We start from the raw sequence: 21117 nt of genomic DNA on the forward strand, positions 1-21117 counted from the left end.
CTGACACGTGCCAATATTCAACAGAGAATGCGTCAGCAGAGAAAAGGCTGCCTTATCTCATATTCCCTTCCCTAGTTTAAAGACCCTTACGATCACAGTTAATTTTCATTTTGGTTATGGAGGTACAGTCATGTTTAGCCAGCACAGAGGGGAAGATATTCCGAGCAAGGTTCCAGGGAACCACAAGGATTTGAAGATTCTCAACCATGTAGGGTGGGTGGGTGTGTGGGTTGGGGGGGGGGGGGGGGGGAATTATAAGACAAAAATCCAGGAAGGAATTCTCTGATAATGGGGCTGGTTTAGCTCACTGGGCTAAATCGTTGGCTTTTACAGCAGACCAAGCAGGCCAGCAGCACGGTTCAATTCCCGTACCAGCCTCCCCGGACAGGCGCCGGAATGTGGCGACTAGGGGCTTTTCACAGTAACTTCATTGAAGCCTACTTGTGACAATAAGCGATTTAAATTTTAATTTAATGTCCCCACGCCCACGGGAAAACGGGCGCAAATCATTCTGGACTTAGCTGGAGAAAGTCCAGAGTGATTCTCCATTCTGCAGGGAGCTAGCAGGGCCCTGGAGTAGTCGACACAGCTCCGGCTGTCGATGCGGGGCCCAGTACTTCCGGCCATTGACGACACAGAAAGAGGCCATTCAGCCCATTGAGTCGATGCTAGCTCTCCGTGGAGCAATTGAGTCGGTCCCATTGACCGCTCTGCCCCATCACCCTCAACTTTATTTCTTTCAAGAGTCCATCCAATTTCGTTTTGAAATCATTGACCGTCTCGGCTTCCACCATCCTCCTAGGCAACGGGTTCCAGGCCATCAACACTTGCTGCGTTTAAAAAAAAAACTTTCTTCCTCATTCGCGCCCCCTCCTGGCATCTCTCGGTATTTGAGAAAAGGACCAAGAGGAAACTGAGTAGAATTTGTTTTTATAAACACAGCGAGTGTTCCGATCTGCAATGAATTGCCTGAAGGGATGGTGGGAGCAGACTCAATAGTCACGATAATAATAATAATAATCGCTTATTGTCACAAGTAGTGACAATGAAGTTCCTGTGAAAAGCCCCTAGTTGCCACATTCCGGCGCCTGTTCGGGGAGGCCGAATTGAACCCGCGCTGCTGGCATTGTTTTGCATTGCAAGCCAGCTATTTAGCCCACTGTGCTAAACCAGCCCCTTTCAAAAAGGAATTGGGTCAATACTTGAAGGAGAAAAGTTTGCAGGTCTTGAGGGACGGGGAGGGGTAGGTTATGGATTAATTGGATTGCTCTCTTAAAGAGCCAGCACAGGAACGATGCGTTGAATGGCCTCCTTGCTTGTTATATGGTTCTCTGAAACAGTACGGACAAAGTGTATAGGTTTTGAAATGGAGGTTTCAAGTGGCACGGAGCAAGTCCAGCTCTGTTTTGCCTGAAAATCACACCTACGCTTGACTCCTCAATTTGTGCTGAGACCAGAGAGATGGACGTGCAACGCAGATTCAACATGCACTTACACGTTGGTTGTGAAGATCCCATAGATGAGGTCCTGCTCGGGCAGATAGAACGTACTCTGCAACTCGTTGTAGTAAAACGGGATCTCTCCCGAGCGTGAGCAGTTGAGTCGGGCCTTCATGAAGGTGGTCCACGTGTCCTCCAGCAGAAAGCGGCCCCCGATGTCACTCTTGCACACCCGCCCGACGCGGGAGTAGACGGTTTTTCCGCAGTCGTGCTCCACGGCGTTCTCACGGAAGAAGAAGTAGATGAACAGGCCGATGTCGTAGGCCGAGATGAAGTTTGGTTCTGGGAAGGAAGGACAAGGCAGCAAAATGAGTGAAGGGAGAGAGAGGCCAGGCTTGCACGCCCACCCCAACCTGGGGCCTCCATTTAATCCCACCAAATATTATAAATTCCAATTGTACGACTGGACTGTGTTTATGGGCCCAGTAGCTTTGCAACATGAAACCTAGGACTGATGCATTTTACTGAATATCAGCCCCAGCTCGGCAAACATCCAAGTCCTCAAACATAGACTAATTGGCCTCAATGGACTCAAGGAGCTGAATTATGAATGCTCTGGATTCCCCACATTCCCCTGCCCCCTAATCCAGCTAAAACATTGGGGGTTGCCCGCTGAAGGAAACAGGAAGTCCCGCAGCCATTTATTGGCCAATTGGCCCTTGAGAGGCTGAAGGCGGGACTTCTGCCCTTCTGGATCTGGAAGTCCCGCCTCAGAGATCATGCTGACCAATTAGAGGCCGGCTGCTCTGCGGGGACAGATGTGTGCGGCGCTGGATCGATTTGGATCAGCGTTTGTGGGTCTCATCGGCTCCAAGAGTGGCAGGGCCCAGTGAGGGGGTCAGCAGGGGCAAGGGGGTGGGGGCAGGTTTGAAAAGCCATGGGGACAGAGCAACCTAGAGGGGGTTGCACCTTAGGGGGAGACCTCCGATTGGCCCAGCGGACCCATTAAGGAAGGGACTCCCACTGCCTGTCAACAGCCAGCACAGGGAAACACGCCAAGCTCGCCACTTGGAGCGGGCCTCTCCCTCTGCTGGTTAAATCTGAAGGCAGTGGGATGAGGCCCTTAGGTGGGCATCAATTGGTCCACTGGTGGTTAGGCTGCCTGAGGCCACCCCTACTCTTGGTATAATTGGAGCGGTGTCAGGGCTGGATAGGAAAATGACAGGCATCCCCCCCCCCCCCATATGGAATTTAACAAGCCCCTTCCTTCAAGCCCAATGGTGGTGGAGCACCAAGATTTGGGCACCATTATAATACTGCTGTTTAGCTTCCCTTCACTCAGTGAATAACAGAAAGCAATGCACCATATCAAATGTGGTACTTTGAGTGGGGGAGGGGGGGGGGATTCGGCAGCAGGAGTGGGGGGGGGGGGCAGGGGAGTGGTTTGGGGGGAGGTACGTGTGCTGCTGTTAACCAGGGATCAGCAGCCCGTCACTACCTGGTACCAAGGTTGGACCCAGCCAGAAGGCATACCAGACAAAAGGTGCGCCAGGCAGAAAGTGTGCCAGGGTGGGTGGTCGCAATTGTAATGGGGGGGGCCAGGCATAGTGAGTGGCAGACGATCCTGAGACAGCTGAAATCCCAACCGGAACCTGAGGCTGCGCAAGGGAGCAGAATTGGAGGAACACAGTGGTGGCAGAGGGGTGTGGGAGGCTGCGTAGATAGGGCGGGGCAGGGCGTGGAGGTATTTGAAACCAAGGATGAGAATTTTAAAACTGAAGCATTGCTCGAGAGGAGCCAATGATGCGATTCGGCACTGGTCTGTCCAACACTGGACAGCCGTGGGAATCCACCTTTCCTTCCAAAATGTAGATCCAAGTCACATCCCACAGTGACGAGTGTCACTATCGCTCGCAGCCCACACTTAAGAGTTACAGTTTGCTCGTTACCATTAAGCCATTTGGAGTTGTACTGAGCAGTCCGGAGGGGTGGTCCGTTTCCCAAACTTCGGTAGATTGCAGGGTCACGACCTGAGAAGTCTATCACCGTGGCTGCGTACAACTCCCCCCGTGAGGTAATCACAGCCGTGGAATTGTGTCTCGGATCGTAGGGGCATCTTGCCACACCGTTAATCTTGTCCAGCACGTGGCTCAGGTTCCCAAGCTACAGGAAGCAAACACACATGCACAACCTCAGTAATTGCAGTAGACACTTCTTACCTCACCACTTGCCCACCCGCCTTTCCTCATTGGCTGTTAGACATAAGGAAATGCGGCATCCGTTACCGCCTTGCTTCCCCCCCCCCCCCCCCCCCCCCCCACAACATTGGTTTTTAGGTTGATGACCTTTCAAGGCTCGATTCGCCTTCCTGACTTTGTTGTCTCTACCCTGTACAGTACATTCAGAACCCCAGGCCCTGTATTCACACCCAGCCTCCTGTCATTCCTTTAGCCAAGCCCCTTAAGTAGTCCAGTGCAGTACAGGGGCGGGGAGTGCTGCACTGTCGGGTAATGCTGTCTTTCGGATGATAGTTAAGCCGATACCCCGAGTGCCCGGACAGTGAAAGATCCCACTGCACTATTTCAAAGGTAAGGAGGTGAGTTCTCCCCAGTGTCCAGGGCTGAAATCTATCCTTCAACCCAAAGGCAGGAATTTGGTTCTTATCTCGTTGCCGCTTGTCCAAGATTGTGGCTGTATTTTCACAGGTGTCTCTGACTGAAACTCGTGCTTCTCGCAACCTTTCCGTTCCTCCTCTCAGTCCTGTGAAATGCTCCAAAATGTATTCTCTTTTTGCACGGCAACATCCCACTTTCCCCTGTACTATAAATTGTCGTCAGCATTTGAAATTTGCAACTCTTGCCTTTGCCCTGATGGATGCAAGACGAAAAACTTTGACAGCGCGTTCCTCTTTTCAACAATGTTCTCTCCTTGAGAGGAATTGGTAAAGAAAGGCAAGTTGTTGCTCAAACCAGTCTGCATACAATAGGTTCATTCTGACGCAGGGGCGAGGGGAGGGGGTAAATGTTCCATTCCTGCCAGCTCACGAAATTGCCATGGGCGGGACGGACAATTTCACGCGCGGTTTAAAGGTCCGTCGGAGCGGGCGCGACCAGAAAACCGCGCCCGATCAAAGTGGGATTTATTTCTCCTTCTTCCCCTACTTCCACAACTCCTCTTATGGTTCTGAGTTGCCACCTCCATCTCTGCAACAAACAGATCAAGAAAAGGCAAATTTCTCCCGCACCAGCGATGCCCTAAATCTAAAATTATTTTTTTTTAAAATAAATTTTGAGTACCCAATTGTCTTTTTTTTTCCAATTGAGCGGCAATTTAGCGTGGCCAATCCACCTTCCCTGCACATCTTTGGGTTGTGGGGGTGAGACTCACACAGACACAGGGAGAATGTGCAAACTCCACACGGACAGTGACCCAGGGCCAGGATCGTACCTGGGTCCTCGGCGGCGTGAGGCAGCAGTGATAACCACTGCGCCACTGCAAATTTCAAATTCTCGTCTTGCCGGTCAAAATCCGTGGCCTTGACCTCATCCAATTTCTGTGAGCTCCAACCTAACCCTCAGAGAATTTACCGTCTCCTTGAGAGTCCCCAATTTCCTTCACCCGGCCATTGGTGGCTGTCCCTCAGCGATCGAATTCCCTTTCATAAACCTCCCCAACTCTTTACCTTTTCCTCCTCCTTTTATGATGTTGCTTGAAACATTTCCCTTTGACCCAGCTTTTACCTCCCCTAATAACTCTTTATCTGGTTCAAAGTCAAATTTTGTTTGCTAACACTCCTGAAAACACTTTGAGACATTTCACTTTGTTGTAAGTCTTCCCGTTTCTCTCTCGGAGTTTCCTTTTTGCCTTTCACTCTCTTTCAAGCAGAGAGAATCTGATAACATTCCATCTCTCCCAACTTTGTCAAGTTGGCGGTGTCACGCAAATGGTCGCGCAACAGAAAGCAATGGCAGATTCCTAATGAGCATACGTTACAAATTAAATCATGATTAACGACCAGCTTTAATGTACCAGGGAACTGAGAATAGGGAGGTCACTCTCAAGGACAAGAACAGAGCGAGAATCCTTCAACCAGGCTGCTTTACAAGAAAGGCTTGCATTTATATAGCGACCTTTTTCCTTCTACTCTTTCACAGAAATGTGGCTTTGGGTCACTGCCAAAGGCAGCATGTATTGCCCATCCCCCTAAATGCCCTTGAACTTGTTTGTGAGGCTACCTCAGATTGGCGTGGATCTGAAGTCACACCAAGGCCAGACCAGGTAAGGATGGCACATTTCTTTCCCTGAAGGACCATAGCGAATCAGATGGGTTTCGACGATGGTCATCGTTAAGACTTTGAATTCCAGATCTGTACTGAGTTCAAGTTCCACCATCTGCTCTGGTGGGATTTGAACTCGGATCTCTCGAGCATCAGCTCTGGGTGCTGGATTACTAGTCCAGTGGCAATACCACCATACCACCATACCACCTCCCCATCCCCGACACCGAATGATGCCTCAAAGCCCTTTACAGCCAAAAGGGTACTTGGAAGTGTAGCCACTGTCTCAATGTAGGAGATGAGGTGACCACTTTGCACGCAAGGCATCACAAGGGAAATGAGAAATGCTTAAAACCCATCCCTTTGATGAGGTTTTTGGCATTCTGTCCTAATGTCTCCTCACGTGGTTCACGGTCAAATTAAATCATAGAATTTACAGTGCAGAAGGAGGCCATTCGGCCCATCGAGTCTGCACTGGCTCTTGGAAAGAGCACCCTACCCAAGGTCAACTCCTCCACCCTATCCCCATAACCCAGTGACCCCACCCAACACTAAGGGAATCAAAGAGAATGGTTCCAGTGAAGCACCTTGGGACGTCATCCTGCGTAAAAGGTATTACATGAGCTATTGACCAATGTTAATGGTTGCAGGAAAGACATTAGCCAAGGCATCGAGGAAGAACACCCCTCCTCTTCATTTGAGACAGTCCAATGCAATCTTTTCCATCCACCTGCAGAACAGACAGGCCTGAACATTCCATCTGAATGTTGCAGTAGCACCAAATAAGGTAAAAGCAACAGACATTTAGATTTAATGTAAGGTAGACCGACGATGATACAATGTCAACATGACATTGTCAGGCATCATCAATCAACGTCAGCCACCATTTGCTGGCAGCTGGAAGAGATAAAGCAACTAGCTTTGAATAATGAAATATTCTGCGATTGAATTCTTCCTTTACCTTGCCTCCGCCTCCGTTGTAATATTAATGGCAGATATTTAAAGAACCGATGACTGCGAGGTCTGGATAGAGTGGACGTGGAGAGGATGTTTCCACTTGCAGGAAAAACTAGAAGCGGAGGACACCATCTCAGACTAAAAGGACGATCCTTTAAAACTGAGTTGAGGAGGAATTTCTTCAGCCAGAGGGTAGTGAACCTGTGGAACTCTTTACGACAGAAGGCTGTGGAGACCAAATCACTGAGTTGTCAGATGGGTTTCGACGATGGTCATCGTTAAGACTTTGAATTCCAGATCTGTACTGAGTTCAAGTTCCACCATCTGCTCTGGTGGGATTTAAACTCGGATCTCTCGAGCATCAGCTCTGGGTGCTGGATTACTAGTCCAGTGGCAATACCACCATACCACCTCCCCATCCCCGACACCGAATGATGCCTCAAAGCCCTTTACAGCCAAAAGGGTACTTGGAAGTGTAGCCACTGTCTCAATGTAGGAGATGAGGTGACCACTTTGCACGCAAGGCATCACAAGGGAAATGACAGAGATAAATAGGTTCTTGATTAATAAAGGGATCAGGGATTATGGGGAGAAGGCAGGAGAATGGGGATGAGAAAATATCAGCCATGATTGAATGGCGGAGCAGACTCGATGGGCTGAGTGGCCTAAAGCTGCTCCTATGTCTTATGGTTGCTCTCAATAGTTAAGGAAGCAGCTCAATATTTGGTGTCAAGCCCGGGCAGCACGGTGGTGCAGTGGGTTAGCCCTGTAACCTCACGGCGCTGAGGTCCCAGGTTCGATCCCGGCTCTGGGTCACTGTCCGTGTGAAGTTTGCACATTCTCCCCGTGTTTGCGTGGGTTTCACCCCCACAACCCAAAGATGTGCAGAGTAGGTGGATTGGCCACACTATAAAAATTGCCCCTTAATTGGAAAAAATTAATTGGGTATTCTAAATTTAAAAAAAAAAAAAAATATTTGGTGTCAAACCTGCTGACTAGAGTGGGTGACCCAGTAGTCCACCATATTGATTGCTGGGGTTAGTTGGACTGTCCTTTGAGTAGAGATCAAGCTGAATGGGCTGATACTCTCTGGAGTTTAGAAGTATGAGTGAGGTGGTCTCATTGAAACATCTAAGGTTCCGAAAAGACTCGATCGGGGTTACAAACAGGAGAGAGTCAGGCAAACCGTACTTCTTTCCCCTCACTACCTGCCTGTAAGTAAGAGGTGTTTTGAATTATTTTTAGGGTACGCTGTGGAGTGTTTTCCTAAATCCTCGGTTTGTCTCCCCGTGTCTGCGTGGGTTTCGCCCCCACAACCCAAAAATGTGCAGAGTAGGTGGATTGGCCACGCTAAATTGCCCCTTAATTGGAAAAAATAATTGGGTAATCTAAATTTAAAAAAAAAAAAAAAAATCCTCGGTTTGTGAGATCCAATTCACCAATAATTCACAGCAAACGTGCGTCATGATTAACTCAGAGGGTTAGTTTAGTCACATTCAAACGGGGGGGGGGGGGGGGGGGGGAGCGGGGGGGATTGTTTGCAATTCGTTTACGCACACATGGTAAGGTGGAGCGATAGAAAAAAAAGTGTTTTACAACTATGGATAGTAACAGTACAAGAACCACAGAAATTAATATTAGTTCACGTGGTCAACAGAGTCCAGAATAAGAGTCCAAGAGGAATTTATTCACATAGGAGCTCTGCTCAGCTGGCTGCAGACCAGAGTTGTAGAGGTTTTGTTACAAATGGCACTAATAACACAAGACAGGTTAGACACTGAGGGTCCGTTTTCATCAGTCTGAAGAGTCTAGAACCAGGGAAGGTGGTCCCATGTTAAGGTGTCCACCTAGGATTGAGATGAGGAGAAACTGCCACACACCGAGGGATGTAAATCCTTGGAATTTTCTATCCCAGAGATGTGTGGACGCTCAGGCCATTGAGGCTACTTCAAGGATGAGATCGATAGATTTTTGGACTGTAGGGACATAGGAGTGAGAGGAAGCCATTCAGCCCATCGAGACTGCTCCGCCGCTCAATATGATCATGCTTAATCGAACGCTTCATTGTCTTTTATCCGCACTATCCCTATAATCCTTTACATTATTGTTAATCAGAAAGCTATCACAGAATAATACAGTGCAAAAGAGGCCCTTCGGCCCATCGAGCCAGCACCAACACATGAAAAACAGCTGGCCTGAGTACCTAATTCCTATTGCCAGCACTTGGCCCATAGCCTTGACTGTTGTGACATGCCAAGTGCTCATCCAGGTACTTTTTAAAGAATGTGTGGCAACCCGCCTCTTCCGCCCGTCCAGGCAGTGCATTCCACACTGACCACTCTCTGGGTAAAAAATCTTTTTCTCAAATTCCCCATAAACCTCCTGTCCTTCACCGTGAACTTGTGTCCCCTCGTAACTGACCCTTCAACTAAGGAGAACAGCTGCTCCCTATCCACCCTCTCCATGCCCCTCATAATCTTGTACACCTCGATCAGGTGACCCCTCAGTCTTCTCTGCTCCAGCGGAAACAACCCAAGCCTATCCAACCTCTCTTCATAAATTAAATGTTCCATCCCAGGCAACATCCTGGTGAATCGCCTCTGCACCCCCTCCAGTGCAGCCACATCCTTCCTATAATGTGGCGACCAGAACTGCACACTGTACTCCAGCTGTGGCCTCACCAAAGTTCTACATAACTCCAACATGATCTCCCTGCTTTTGTAATCTATGCCTCAATTGATAAAGGCAAGTGTCCCACATGCCTTTTTCACCACCCTATTAACCTGCCCTACTGCCTTCAGAGATCTATGGACAAACACTCAAAGGTCCCTTTGTCCCTCAGAACTTCCCAGTGTCAGGCCATTAATTGAATTACTCCTTCCAATGTCTATCACCTCACACTTTTCAGAGTTAATTCCATCTGCCACTTTTCTGCCCATTTGACCATCCCATCTATAACTTCCTGTACCAATCTCTACTTCAAACGTACTCAATGACTGAGCGTGGTCAATGACTTGCATTTACATAGTGCCTCTCACCATCTCGGATTACCCCTAATCCCTTCATAGCCAATGAAGTTGCAATACAATTGGATAGATGTACAGCCCTGAAACAGCCTTGCAGCCCAATTGGCCCACTACAATGTTTATTTATCGATTTTGTTCTTTCACAGGGGGTGGGTGTCACTGGCTAGGTTAGCATGTGTTGCCCACCCCTTGAGAAGGTGGTGTTGAGCTGACTTCTTAAACCGCTGCAGTCCACGTGGTGTAGGTACACCCACTGTGCTGCTGGGGCGAGTATCCCAGGATTTTGACCCAATGACAGTGAAGGAACAGCGATATGATTCAGGGTAGCGAGAAGTTCGGAGGGAAACCTGCAGGTGGTGCTGTTCCTATGCATCTGCTGCCCTTGTCCTTCGAGGTTGTAGCGGTCGTGGGTCTGGAAGGTGCTGCCTCAGGAGCCTGGGTGAGTTGCTGAAGTGCATCTTGTGGATGGTACACACGGTTGTCGCTGTTTATCGGTCGTGGAGGGAGTGGATGTTGACGTTGGCGGATAGGGTTTGTGCCATGGCCTAGCCACCTGAGACGGTTGGTTTAATGCCCCATCAGAAAGACGACACCTCCGGCAACGCTGCACTCGCTCAGCATCGCACTGGGAGTAGCAGCTTAAATCTTGGCTCTAATCATTGGAACGGGACTGGAACCCACAGATTTCTGACCCGGGGATGAGAAAGCCAGCCAGCGAACTGGAGTCAAACTTTATCCCATTTTGTCCACGAGGCACTGAATTTATAATCCACCCAGAGCACTTTAGAGACAAGATCCTGATTCAGGCATAACAGTGCCTTCTTTCTAAAACGTTGGCACATGAAATATGGTCAACCCCCTGCCAAATGTCACCTGGCGACAGCATCACACTACATTAGTCTAATCACGTCAGCCATAGAATAGAGGATTTTCTGCAGTGTACTGAGTTTTTGCTCTTAATTGAATCACTGAGTGAGTGATTAAATGGGCTGTGCGTCGATTTGGAAATTGGCCGATGTTACCGACAATTGCTGGAAATCTGGTTCCTCTTTCAATTCAATAGACTGCCATGCATCCATCTGAATGTAAGTGGTAGAGTCAATTAATTCTGTCTATAAAACCCAGACCACCTTCCAGCCCTGCGGCCTCTACCATCTAGAAGGCCATGGGAACCCCACCGCCTGGAGGTTCTCCTCCAAGCCACTCACCATCCCTGACTTGGAAATATATTCCCGTTCCTTCACTGTCACTGGGGCAAAATCCTGGAACTCCCTCCCTAACAGCACAGTGGGTGTACCTACAGCGGTTCAAGAAGACAGCTTATCACCATCTTCCCAAGGTGTTTTGTGAGAATTGTGCTCTCATGGGCAGCACGGTAGCATAGTGGTTAGCATAAATGCTTCACAGCTCCAGGGTCCCAGGTTCGATTCCCGGCTGGGTCACTGTCTGTGCGGAGTCTGCACGTCCTCCCCGTGTGTGCGTGGGTTTCCTCCGGGTGCTCCGGTTTCCTCCCACAGTCCAAAGATGTGCGGGTTAGGTGGATTGGCCATGCTAAATTGCCCGTAGTGTCCTAAAAAGTATGGTTAAGGGGGGGGGGGGGGTTGTTGGGTTACAGGTATAGGGTGGATACGTGGGTTTGAGTAGGGTGATCATTGCTCGGCACAACATCGAGGGCCGAAGGGCCTGTTCTGTGCTGTACTGTTCTATGTTCTATAATGGAGTTAGGTTGGTAATTCCAATAATGACATAAGAGCATAAGATGTAGGAGCAGTAGTAGGCCATTCGGCCCATTGAGTCTACTCTGCCAGTCAATAAGATAATTTTTTTTTTCTTTATTAATTCTTGGGATGTGGACATCGCTGGGCCGGGCCAGAATTTGTTGCCCATCCCTAATTGCCCTTGAACTGAGTGGCTTGCTTGGCCATTTCAGTGGGGGGCAGTTAAGAGTCAACCACATCGCTGTGGGTCCGGAGTCACATGTAGGCCAGGCCGGGTTAGGACGGCAGATTTCCTTCTGCCATGTGAGAGTGCCTTTCAGAATTGGATGTTTAAGAAATGTACCTTTAAGAAATGAAGCTGATCATATTACTGAAGAGATATCACGGTTGGGGGGGGGGAAGGGAAGCTGAGCTCGCTTCTGCTTTTTGGGAGTTTTCGTTTCAGTGAAGAAAGCTTGGGTGTAGCTGTGAGCTGCATTGCTGGTGATCTCTGCCATCTTAATCCTTTGGTGAAATCGGAATTGTAAAAAGGTCTCAGTAGTGAATATAAATCTAATGTGCTTCTGCTTGAAGGATTTGTTCAGTCTTTTGGATGGTTAAAGGAACAGTTTGCAGGATTGGGTAGTGTTGTATTATTTTCGGGGTTATGTTTGCTGTAAGGGGTGTTAAGAGATCCAATGTTTAGTTAAAAGGTTAATTTGAGTTCATGGAATAAACATTGTTTTGTTTTCAAAACCACGTGTCCATAATTGTAATACCACACCTAGGGAGCAAGCCGTGTGCTTCAAAAGCAACAATCCATTAAAGGTGGGGGGTGCTTGAAATCCATGATACATTTTGGGGTTCTGAAAACACCTCTCCCCATAACACTTCCCTGAAGGACATTAGTGAACCAGATGAATTTTTATGACAATTGGTCAATGGTGATCATTAGACTTAATTCCAGATTTTTATTGAATTCAAATTTCACCATCCCTTATTGCCCTTGACCTGACTTGGTTTGCCATGGTGAGATTTAAACCTGGGACCCCAGAGCATTGCCCTGGGTGTCTGGATTACTAGCCCGGTGACAATGCTACCGTCTTCCCTAACTGATGTATGATCTGATGCAACAATCCTCAACTCCACTTTCCCACTTTAATAATAATAATAATAATCGCTTATCGTCACGAGTCGGCTTCAACGAAGTTACTGTGAAAAGCCCCTAGTCGCCACATTCCGGCACCTGTTCGGGGAGGCCGGTACGGGAATTGAACCCGCGCTGCTGGCCTTGTTCGGCATTACCAACCAGCTGTTTAGCCCACTGTGCTAAACCAGCCTCATAAACCTTGATTCCCTTCCCGATTACAAATCTGTTTCTCTCAGCCTTGAACACACTTAACAGCCCAGCCAATGCCGTAAAGAATTCCGCAGATTCGCTACCCTCTCCCCACCCTGAAGGATCAAGGATGTCGTTGCGACTTGGACGGGAGGTCGGCACTGATGGCGTTACCCACCATGTTGTGTTCTTGACTTTCCTGGAGGTAGAGCTCACAAAGTTGAGGAAGGTTCTGTTGAGGCAATCTTGGCAAGTTTCTGCAATGTAACCTGCAGGTGCTGCGTGCAAGGTGAAAATGTGCCAGTGGCGAATTTGATTTGAGCCCAGCGGCAGGAATGTTGATCAAGAGAACCATTCTCTCCTGGAACACCCAGAGATTTCATGAAGAGCATAGAGAAGCCACATTGAGTGGCCAGGTCTGGTCTACTTGACTACCTCTGTCCCAGTGGAGAACTCGATCAAGAATGAAGTGCATGCATCAGAACTGTCACCCTTGCTGTCATCAGTATACAAGTCTTAAAACAGCGGCGGTTTCAATAATCGTGCAACGATTAACAATGGCCCTGATGGGTAGGACAGTAAGGAACAGCAGCAGTCTACAAAACACTCAGTTTGTGGTCTCCCACTTGAGGTAGGTGTGCGAAGTTAGGATGCAGAACAGCCACCATCTCACGGAGTAGCGGAATCGACTGGAGGGGCCGAATAGCCTACAACTGCTTCTATCTTTTACCTTTTTATGGGAGAGGACAGGAGTTGGATGCAAGATGAGACAGGAGGAGACAGTGCTGGGAAGGAGTATTGTTTATTCAGGATTCTTGGGCCAGTATGGTGTGAGACAGGCTTAATGGACCAGCCCTGCCCATCCGTGTTGTATTTATCCTTATGTGGAGAGACGGGTTCAATGTTGTTCGATATACAATACAGTAGAAGTTGAACTAGATGAGGTTCAATCCAGTATTCTCTGCACGATTGCTTTGGAGCACTGTATTCCTATGCAATGGATTCTCCTTCCCTCTACTGCCTCTGAAGTGAAATCACTTGAAAGGTAAATAGAACAGGTTTTACAACATGACTATCCACAGAACTTGGCAGGCAAGATAGAGCGTCGGCATTAAACTCATGCCTGATTCCTGAGTGAGGTTCAGCAATGTTTAATCTGTTCTCTCCTAGCTCCTCTCCCATCACCCACCCCCTCAAAACTTTAGCTCATTCCAATCTTACTGATACCTTGTAATTAGTTGCCAGGAATTAAGTAGATGACACAGATTGTGCTACAAAGATGCGCAGGAGTTTAAGACACTCCCCATTCTTTGCGTCAGGTGCCGATGATGTATCAAAGTGGTGACCAGACACACCCACAGTTCACTTTTATATTCAGTGTACAAGTTGACCCCTGCTTTTGGAGGGGCTTTTCAAGGCTTCTTAAGGTCAAATTTGACAGTAAACATCCCTGGAACCATTCTGGTGAATCTCCCCTGAACCCATTCACGGCCTTCACACCTCCTCCATGATAATCCTCAATACTGCGTACTTAGCCCCCTGCTATACTCCCTGTACACACACGACTGTGTGGCAAAACTTGGCTCCAACTCCATCTGTAAGTTTGCTAATGACACGACCGTGGTGGGTCGGATCTCGAACAACGATGAGTCAGAATACAGGAGGGAGATAGAGAACCTAGTGGCATGGTGTAACGACAACAATTTCTCCCTCAACATTTGCAACACTAAGGAGCTGGTCATTGACTTCATGAAGCAAAGTACTGTCCACTCCCCTGTCTGCATCAATGGGGCCGAGGCAGAGATGGTCAACAGCTTCAAATTCCTAGGTGTGCACATCATCACCAATCTGTCCTGGTCCACCCATGTCGACGCTACGATCAATAAAGCACAACAGCGCCTACACTTCCTCAGGACACTAAGGAAATTCGGCATGTCCACATTGACCCTTACCAATTTTTACAGAAACACCAGAGAAAGCATCCGATCTGGCTGCATCACAGCTTGGTATGGCAACTGCTCAGCCAAGACCTTTAAGAAACTACAGAGAGTCGTGAACGCAGCCCAGCCCTTCATGCGAACCCGCCTCCCATCGATTGACTCCGTCTACACCTCCTGCAGCCTTGGGAAAGTGGGCAGCATAATCAAAGACCCCTCCCACCCGGGTTATTCACTCTTCCAACTTCTTCCATTGGACAAGAGATACAAAAGCCTGAGAACACGCATTAACAGTTTCAAACACAGCTTCTTCCCCGCTGTTACCAGACTCCTGAATGACCCGCTTATGGACTGATCTGATCTCTTCACAAACTTTCTCTACTTTTTTTTCCTATAAATTTAGAGTATCCAATTATTTTTTTCCCAATTAAGGGGCAATTTAGCGTGGCCAATCCACCTAACCTGCACATCTTTGGGTTGTGGGGGCGAAACCCACGCAGACACGGGGAGAATGTGCAAATGTCACACGGACAATGACCCAGGGCCCGGGATCCGAACCCGGGTCCTCAGTGCCGCAGTCCCAGTGCTAACCACTGTGCCACATGCCGCCCCCACACACCTCTACTGAGTAGTACTATAATATGTATGCTTCACCCAATGCCTGTGCCTATGTATTTACATTGTGTATTTTTGTATATCCTATGTTTTTTTTCATCTATAGAATGATCTGTCTGAACTGCATGCAGAATAATACTTTTCATTGTAACTCGGTACACATGACAATAAATCAAATCAAATCAAATCATTGTTCCTGGAGCATGGTGATCAGAACTAGATGCAATATTCAAGTTGTGGCCTAACTGAGCCTTGCAGAGATTCAGCACAACTTACTGTTGTGGTCAATACCTCTATTTTGGACGAGGTGGCAGTAGATAGGCCAGTGGGAGGGTATTCTTAAATTCTTTCATGGGACATGGCGGCCGCTGACGTCACCCTGGGGCATGCGCGGTGGAGGGGGTCTCTTCCGCCTCCGCCATGGTGAAGGCTGTGGCGGCGGTGGAAAAAAAGAGTGCCCCCACGGCACAGACCCACCCGCCGATCGGTGGGCCCCGATCGCGGGCCAGGCCACCGTGGGGACACCCCCCGGGGTCAGATCGCTCCGCGCTCCCCCCAGGACCCCAGGGCCCGCTCGCGCCGCCTGCTCCCGCCGGCACCAGAGGTGGTTTAAACCACGTCGGCGGGAGAGGCCTGACAGCGGCGGGACTTCGGCCCATCGCGGGCCGGAGAATCGCCGCGGGGGCCCGCCGACTGGCGTGGCGTGAATCCCGCCCACGCCGATACCCGGGTGGCGGAAAATTCAGGCCATGGCGGGGGTGGGATTTACGAAGGCCCCAGGCGATTCCCCGACCCTGCGGGGGGTCAGAGAATTCCGCCCTTGGTCACCATTACAAATTTTCAATTCCAGATCTACCAATAGAATTTAAATTCCACCAGCTGCCGTGCTGGGATTTGAACCCGTGTCTCCAGAGAAGAAGCCTAGGCCCCTGGATTACTAGGCCTGTGACATTACCATTAGGCCACCATTCTGATCCAGACACTTTGTTAGCTGCCCTCATCTCTCTTCCCTGGACTAACGTGACCCCTGATCGGGTTCAGACTTGGTTCTTGGTTCTTATGCAGTACTTTCCCAGCAGGGATTGGGTATGAGAACGGGACTTGTTTGTCGAAAACGGCTTGTTGACACTCAGTGGGTGGGCCGGAGACATTAAAAATGGCTGCTCGGTCAGGCCACGGCAGATGCCTGGTGCCCCGATCAGGAGTTAGTCCAGGGAAGAGAGAAGAGGGCAGCTAACAAAGTGTCTGATATTGAACGTTGGAATGCTGGGACGGAGCGCCGGAAAGGGACCAGGTGGATTGCTCTTCGGAAGAGCTGGTGCAGACTCGATGGGCTGAACGGTCTCTTCCTGTGCGTACCATTCTGCGACTGGACGGTAGGTGGCTTCCCACAGCTGAGGAGAGTCTCCTGAGTCGAAGGAGCATTTTGTTTTGAACTTTTACGAAGGAACAAGTCAGCAGGTTTATTTTTACCTGTCGGTTGGTGCAGGTTGGAGAAAAGGCGTTGGTTCCACAAGCAAAGATTTTCTTTCCATTAATGAGCAGGACGCGAATATAATTCTGACACTCGACCTGAACAGGAGAGATAAGATACCAGAACTGTATTTAAAGTAAGAACTTGCATTTGCCGGGCATCTTTCATCGCCTCAGGGCGCCCAAAAGTGCTTTGCCGTTAATCAAATAGATATAACACGTATACTGTAGGAATCCTGGTCGCCAATTTGCACACAGACAACTCTCATAATGAGCAACGTTACAACAACAACATTACCTGTTTTTAGTGATGACAATTGTGGGATTAATATTGGTCCAGGACATGTGGGGAAATTACACCCCAGCTTAGCTACAAAATAGTAGCCGTTTACATCTATGTTGAGAGGTCAGGCGGGTCTCGTCTGGAAGACAGCGCCTCGGAGAGTCCAGCACTCGCTCAGTGCGGCCTTGGAGTGTTATTAGCCTAGACGCCTGTGCTCAAGCCTTTAGAGTGGGACTTGTCCCAGAACCTTGTGACTCAGGAGGTTATTGGCTGACACGAGGGTGGGGGTTTACCGATAAGATCAGGGAGGGTATGGCTAAGACTATTTATGAAAGAAGTCACGTGCCACAGGAAAGGAGTGGTATTTAAGAAGAGGAGATAAATAGGCTGAAAAGCCTGCCTCGTATACATCCAACTCGTTACTACTACTGTGGGCCATCCTTATCAAACTTGGTGGATGTAAGTGATAAAAAATATTCCAATCCCCAGGACTCTATATCCTTGCTTCAAATCAATGATCATTGCACTCAAATCGGCGATGTTTCTTGAATACACAACAGAAAATATGGGGAAAGAATTTCTTGAAATATCGCTGAAAAGGAGGACATGTTGTTGAAGCTTTTTATCTTGCACTCATCAGGTCAAGCACCAGGGTACCAAATTTCAAACAATCACAACAATTTATACTACAGGTGAACATGCAAACATACAAATTAGGGGCAGGAGTAGGCCACTCGGCCCCGCTCCACCATTCAATAAGATCATGGTTGATCGGATTGTAACCACAACCCCACATTGCAGCCTGCCCCCATTTGCCACCCCCCCCCCCCCCCCAGCCCCCAACCCACACACACACCTTGCTTAACCAGAATGAAATGAAATGAAAATCGCTTATTGTCACGAGTAAGCTTCAATAAAGTTACTGTGAAAAACCCCTAGTCGCCACTTTCCGGCACCTGTCCGGGGAGGCTGTTTGGCTCTACCATAAAAATATCCAAAGATATTTTTCTGCTTCCACCGCCTTTTGAGGAAGAGAGCTCCAAAGACTCACAACCCTCGGAGAGAAACAATTTCTCCTCATCTCTAGTTCTAGGTTCCCCCACAAGAGGAAACATCCTCGCCGCATCCACCCTGTCAAGACCCCTCAGGATCTTATATGTTTCAGTCAAGTTGCCTCTTCCGTTTCGAAACTCCAGAAGATACAAGCTTAGCCTGTCCAACATTTCCTAAGATAATCCATCCATTCATTGTATTAGTCCAGTAAACCTTGAAGCTGCATCCAACACATTTACATCCTTCCTTAAATTAGGAGGCCAATACTGTGCACAGTACCTCAGATGTGGTCTACCCAATGCCATGTACAACTGAAACACAACCTCCCTACTTCTGCATTCAGTTCCCATCAGAATAAGTTCTAACATTCTATAAGCTTTCCTAATCACTTGCTGTATCTGCAGACTAACCTTCTGTGATTCAGGCCCTAGGACACCCAGATCCCTCTGCATCTCAGAGCTCTGCAATCTCTCACCATTCAGATAATAAGCTTCTTTATTATTTTTCCTGTCCAAATTGGCAATTTCACATTTTCCCACATTATACTCCGTTTCCCAGGTTTTTAACCAACTCGTTTAACCTATCTATGTCCCTTTGTAGCCTCCTTGTGTCATCTTCACAATTTACTTTCCTACTTATCTTCGCCCAGGTCACTTATATATTTGTAAATTTGAGAACGCAGCACTGATCCCTGTGGGACAATAGTCATTACATATTGCCACCTGGAAAATGGCCCATTTCTGCCTACTGTCTGTTTCCTGTCAGCTCATCAATCTTCTATCCATGCCAGTATGTTAGCCCTCTCCACCACAAGTTTTTAGTTTCTGCAATAACCTTATATGTGGCACCTTATCAAATGCCTTCTGGGAATCTAAATATAGTACATTCACTGCTTCCCCTTTATCAACGGCATATGTTACTCCTACAAAGAACCCCGATAAATTGGTTAACATGATTTCCCTTTCACAAAACCATGTTGACTTTGCCTGATTACCTCGAAATCATCTAAGTGCCCTCCTATAATGTCTTTAATAAGAGATTCTAACATTTTCCTTGTGGCAGCTAACTGGCCTGTAGTTTCCTGCTTTCTGCCTCCCTCCCTTTTTGAATAAGGAAGTTAGATTTGCTATTTTCCAATTTAATGGAACCTCTCCTGAATCTAAGGAAATTTGGAACATTAAAACCAATGCATCAACAATATCAGTAGACACTTCTTTAGGACCCTAGGATGATGTCCATCAGGACCCTGGACTTGTTAGCTCGCAGCTCCAACTATTTGCTAAGTACCACTTCCCTGGTGATTGCAATTTCTCAGAGTTCCTCCCTCCCTTAAATTTCCTGATTTGCAGCTATTTCACCCCTGGGCATTTTTCTTTCTCACTGTAATGTACCTATTCTGTGCATATAATTTCAAATATCTGCCACTGCACCTCTATTGACCTATCCCTTAACCTCATTTGCCAGCTCCCTTCGTTTTCATGCCCTCATAATTGTCCCTGTTTAAATTCAAAATGCTGGTCTTGGACCCATTCTTCTCTCCCTCAAACTAAATGTAAAATTCTATTATGACGCTGTCACTATGAGATCATTAATTAATCCTGTCTCATTGCACAAAACCAGGTCTAGCATTGCCTGCTCTCTGATTGGCTGTAGAGTTAAGAAAATAGCCCTAAAACATTCAATAAACTCTTCATCTAGGTTGTCTTTGTCCATTTGATTATTTCAGTCTATATGCAGATTAAAATCCCCCATGATTATCGCTGTACCTTTCTGATACACTCCCATTATTTCTTTCTCTATAAACTCCCATTATTTCTTTCTTTATACTCTGCCCTACTGTGTGGGCACTGTTAGAAGGCCTGTATATCACTACAGGACAAATACAAGAATACCAAATTTCAAACAGTCACACAAATTACGAACTCAGGAGAAAAGAGTGCTGATTGGTTGGCAAGTTGACTGCTGTGCTACACGCCATGGGGAAGCCAATCAGAGTCAACTTACCAACCAATCGGCGTCCTTTTCTCCTGAAGTGTGCTTGTTTGAAATTTGGCATTCTTGTGTTTGTCCTGATGGGTGCTAGCTAAAAAGCTTTGGCAGGTTTCTCTTTTCAGCAATATAAAAGAATTTCTCAGCCGCCCAAATTCAGTTCAAGGGAAATCCAATGAAAAGGTCTAAATTACTTAAACCAAACAATTATTTTCTAAATTCTGCAAGGAAAGCAAAAGGCATCAACAGCAACAGCATAGTCATGCTGGAACGATGAAACATTAACCGGGTTGTGACAATGGTTTAAAAAGTTACCTCGGTCTTCCCTTTACTCTGACAGGCCTTCCTGGTGTCTTCCTCTGGTCCCCATTCTATTGCCTAGGAAACAAGAATGTACAAGTCACATGACATGCTTCAGCTGCCGAAAGCCAAGTTGTAACGAAATGGAGAGGCAAGGCGGCAAGATGCAGGGAGGAGGAGATGGAGGGAGGGGAGGGGAGGGAGACGTGGAGGGAGGAGGGATGGGGAGGTGGGAGAGGAGAAGCGTACATGGAGGGAGAGAGTGCGGGGTAGGTGGAGGGAAAAGGGGAGAGGGAGGTTGAGGTATCAGAGGGCAGGGAGGTGGAGGGAGGAGAGGGTGGGGTGCAGGCAGAGGGAAGGGAGTGGGAAGGGGAGGGATGAGAGAGGGCAGGGTAAGTGGGAAGGAGTGAGCAAAGGGGAAGATGGGGGAGGAGTGTGGGAAGGGGGATGGAGGGAGGAGAGGGAGGAAGGAGACAGAGGAATGGGGAAGTGGGCAGAGAAGCAGCAATGGAGGGGAACATAGAACAGTACAGCACAGAACAGGCCCTTCGGCCCTCGATGTTGTGCCGAGCAATGATCACCCTACTTAAACCCACGTAACCCGTATACCCGTAACCCAACAATCCCCCCATTAACCTTACACTACGGGCAATTTATCATGGCCAATCCACCTAACCCGCACATCTTTGGACTGTGGGAGGAAACCGGAGCACCCGGAGGAAACCCACGCTC

The 21117-nt window shown here is 48.1% G+C and overlaps 1 protein-coding gene across 2 annotated transcripts in view; it reads right to left on the bottom strand.

The window, feature by feature from the left end:
- The window catches only part of sema5ba (sema domain, seven thrombospondin repeats (type 1 and type 1-like), transmembrane domain (TM) and short cytoplasmic domain, (semaphorin) 5Ba), a 396442-nt gene that overhangs the window by 150135 nt on the left and 225190 nt on the right, over positions 1-21117 (bottom strand). For both annotated transcript variants that reach the window (XM_038790081.1, XM_038790080.1), the window contains exons 6-9: positions 20401-20463; positions 16761-16859; positions 3389-3602; positions 1496-1781 (exon numbers count right to left, since the gene is read on the bottom strand). In XM_038790081.1, coding sequence (XP_038646009.1) covers positions 1496-1781; positions 3389-3602; positions 16761-16859; positions 20401-20463 — 662 coding nt within the window. The remainder of the gene's footprint in view (positions 1-1495; positions 1782-3388; positions 3603-16760; positions 16860-20400; positions 20464-21117) is intronic.

Source organism: Scyliorhinus canicula, chromosome 2 (assembly GCF_902713615.1).
Source record: "Scyliorhinus canicula chromosome 2, sScyCan1.1, whole genome shotgun sequence".
Classification (NCBI taxonomy): domain Eukaryota; kingdom Metazoa; phylum Chordata; class Chondrichthyes; order Carcharhiniformes; family Scyliorhinidae; genus Scyliorhinus; species Scyliorhinus canicula.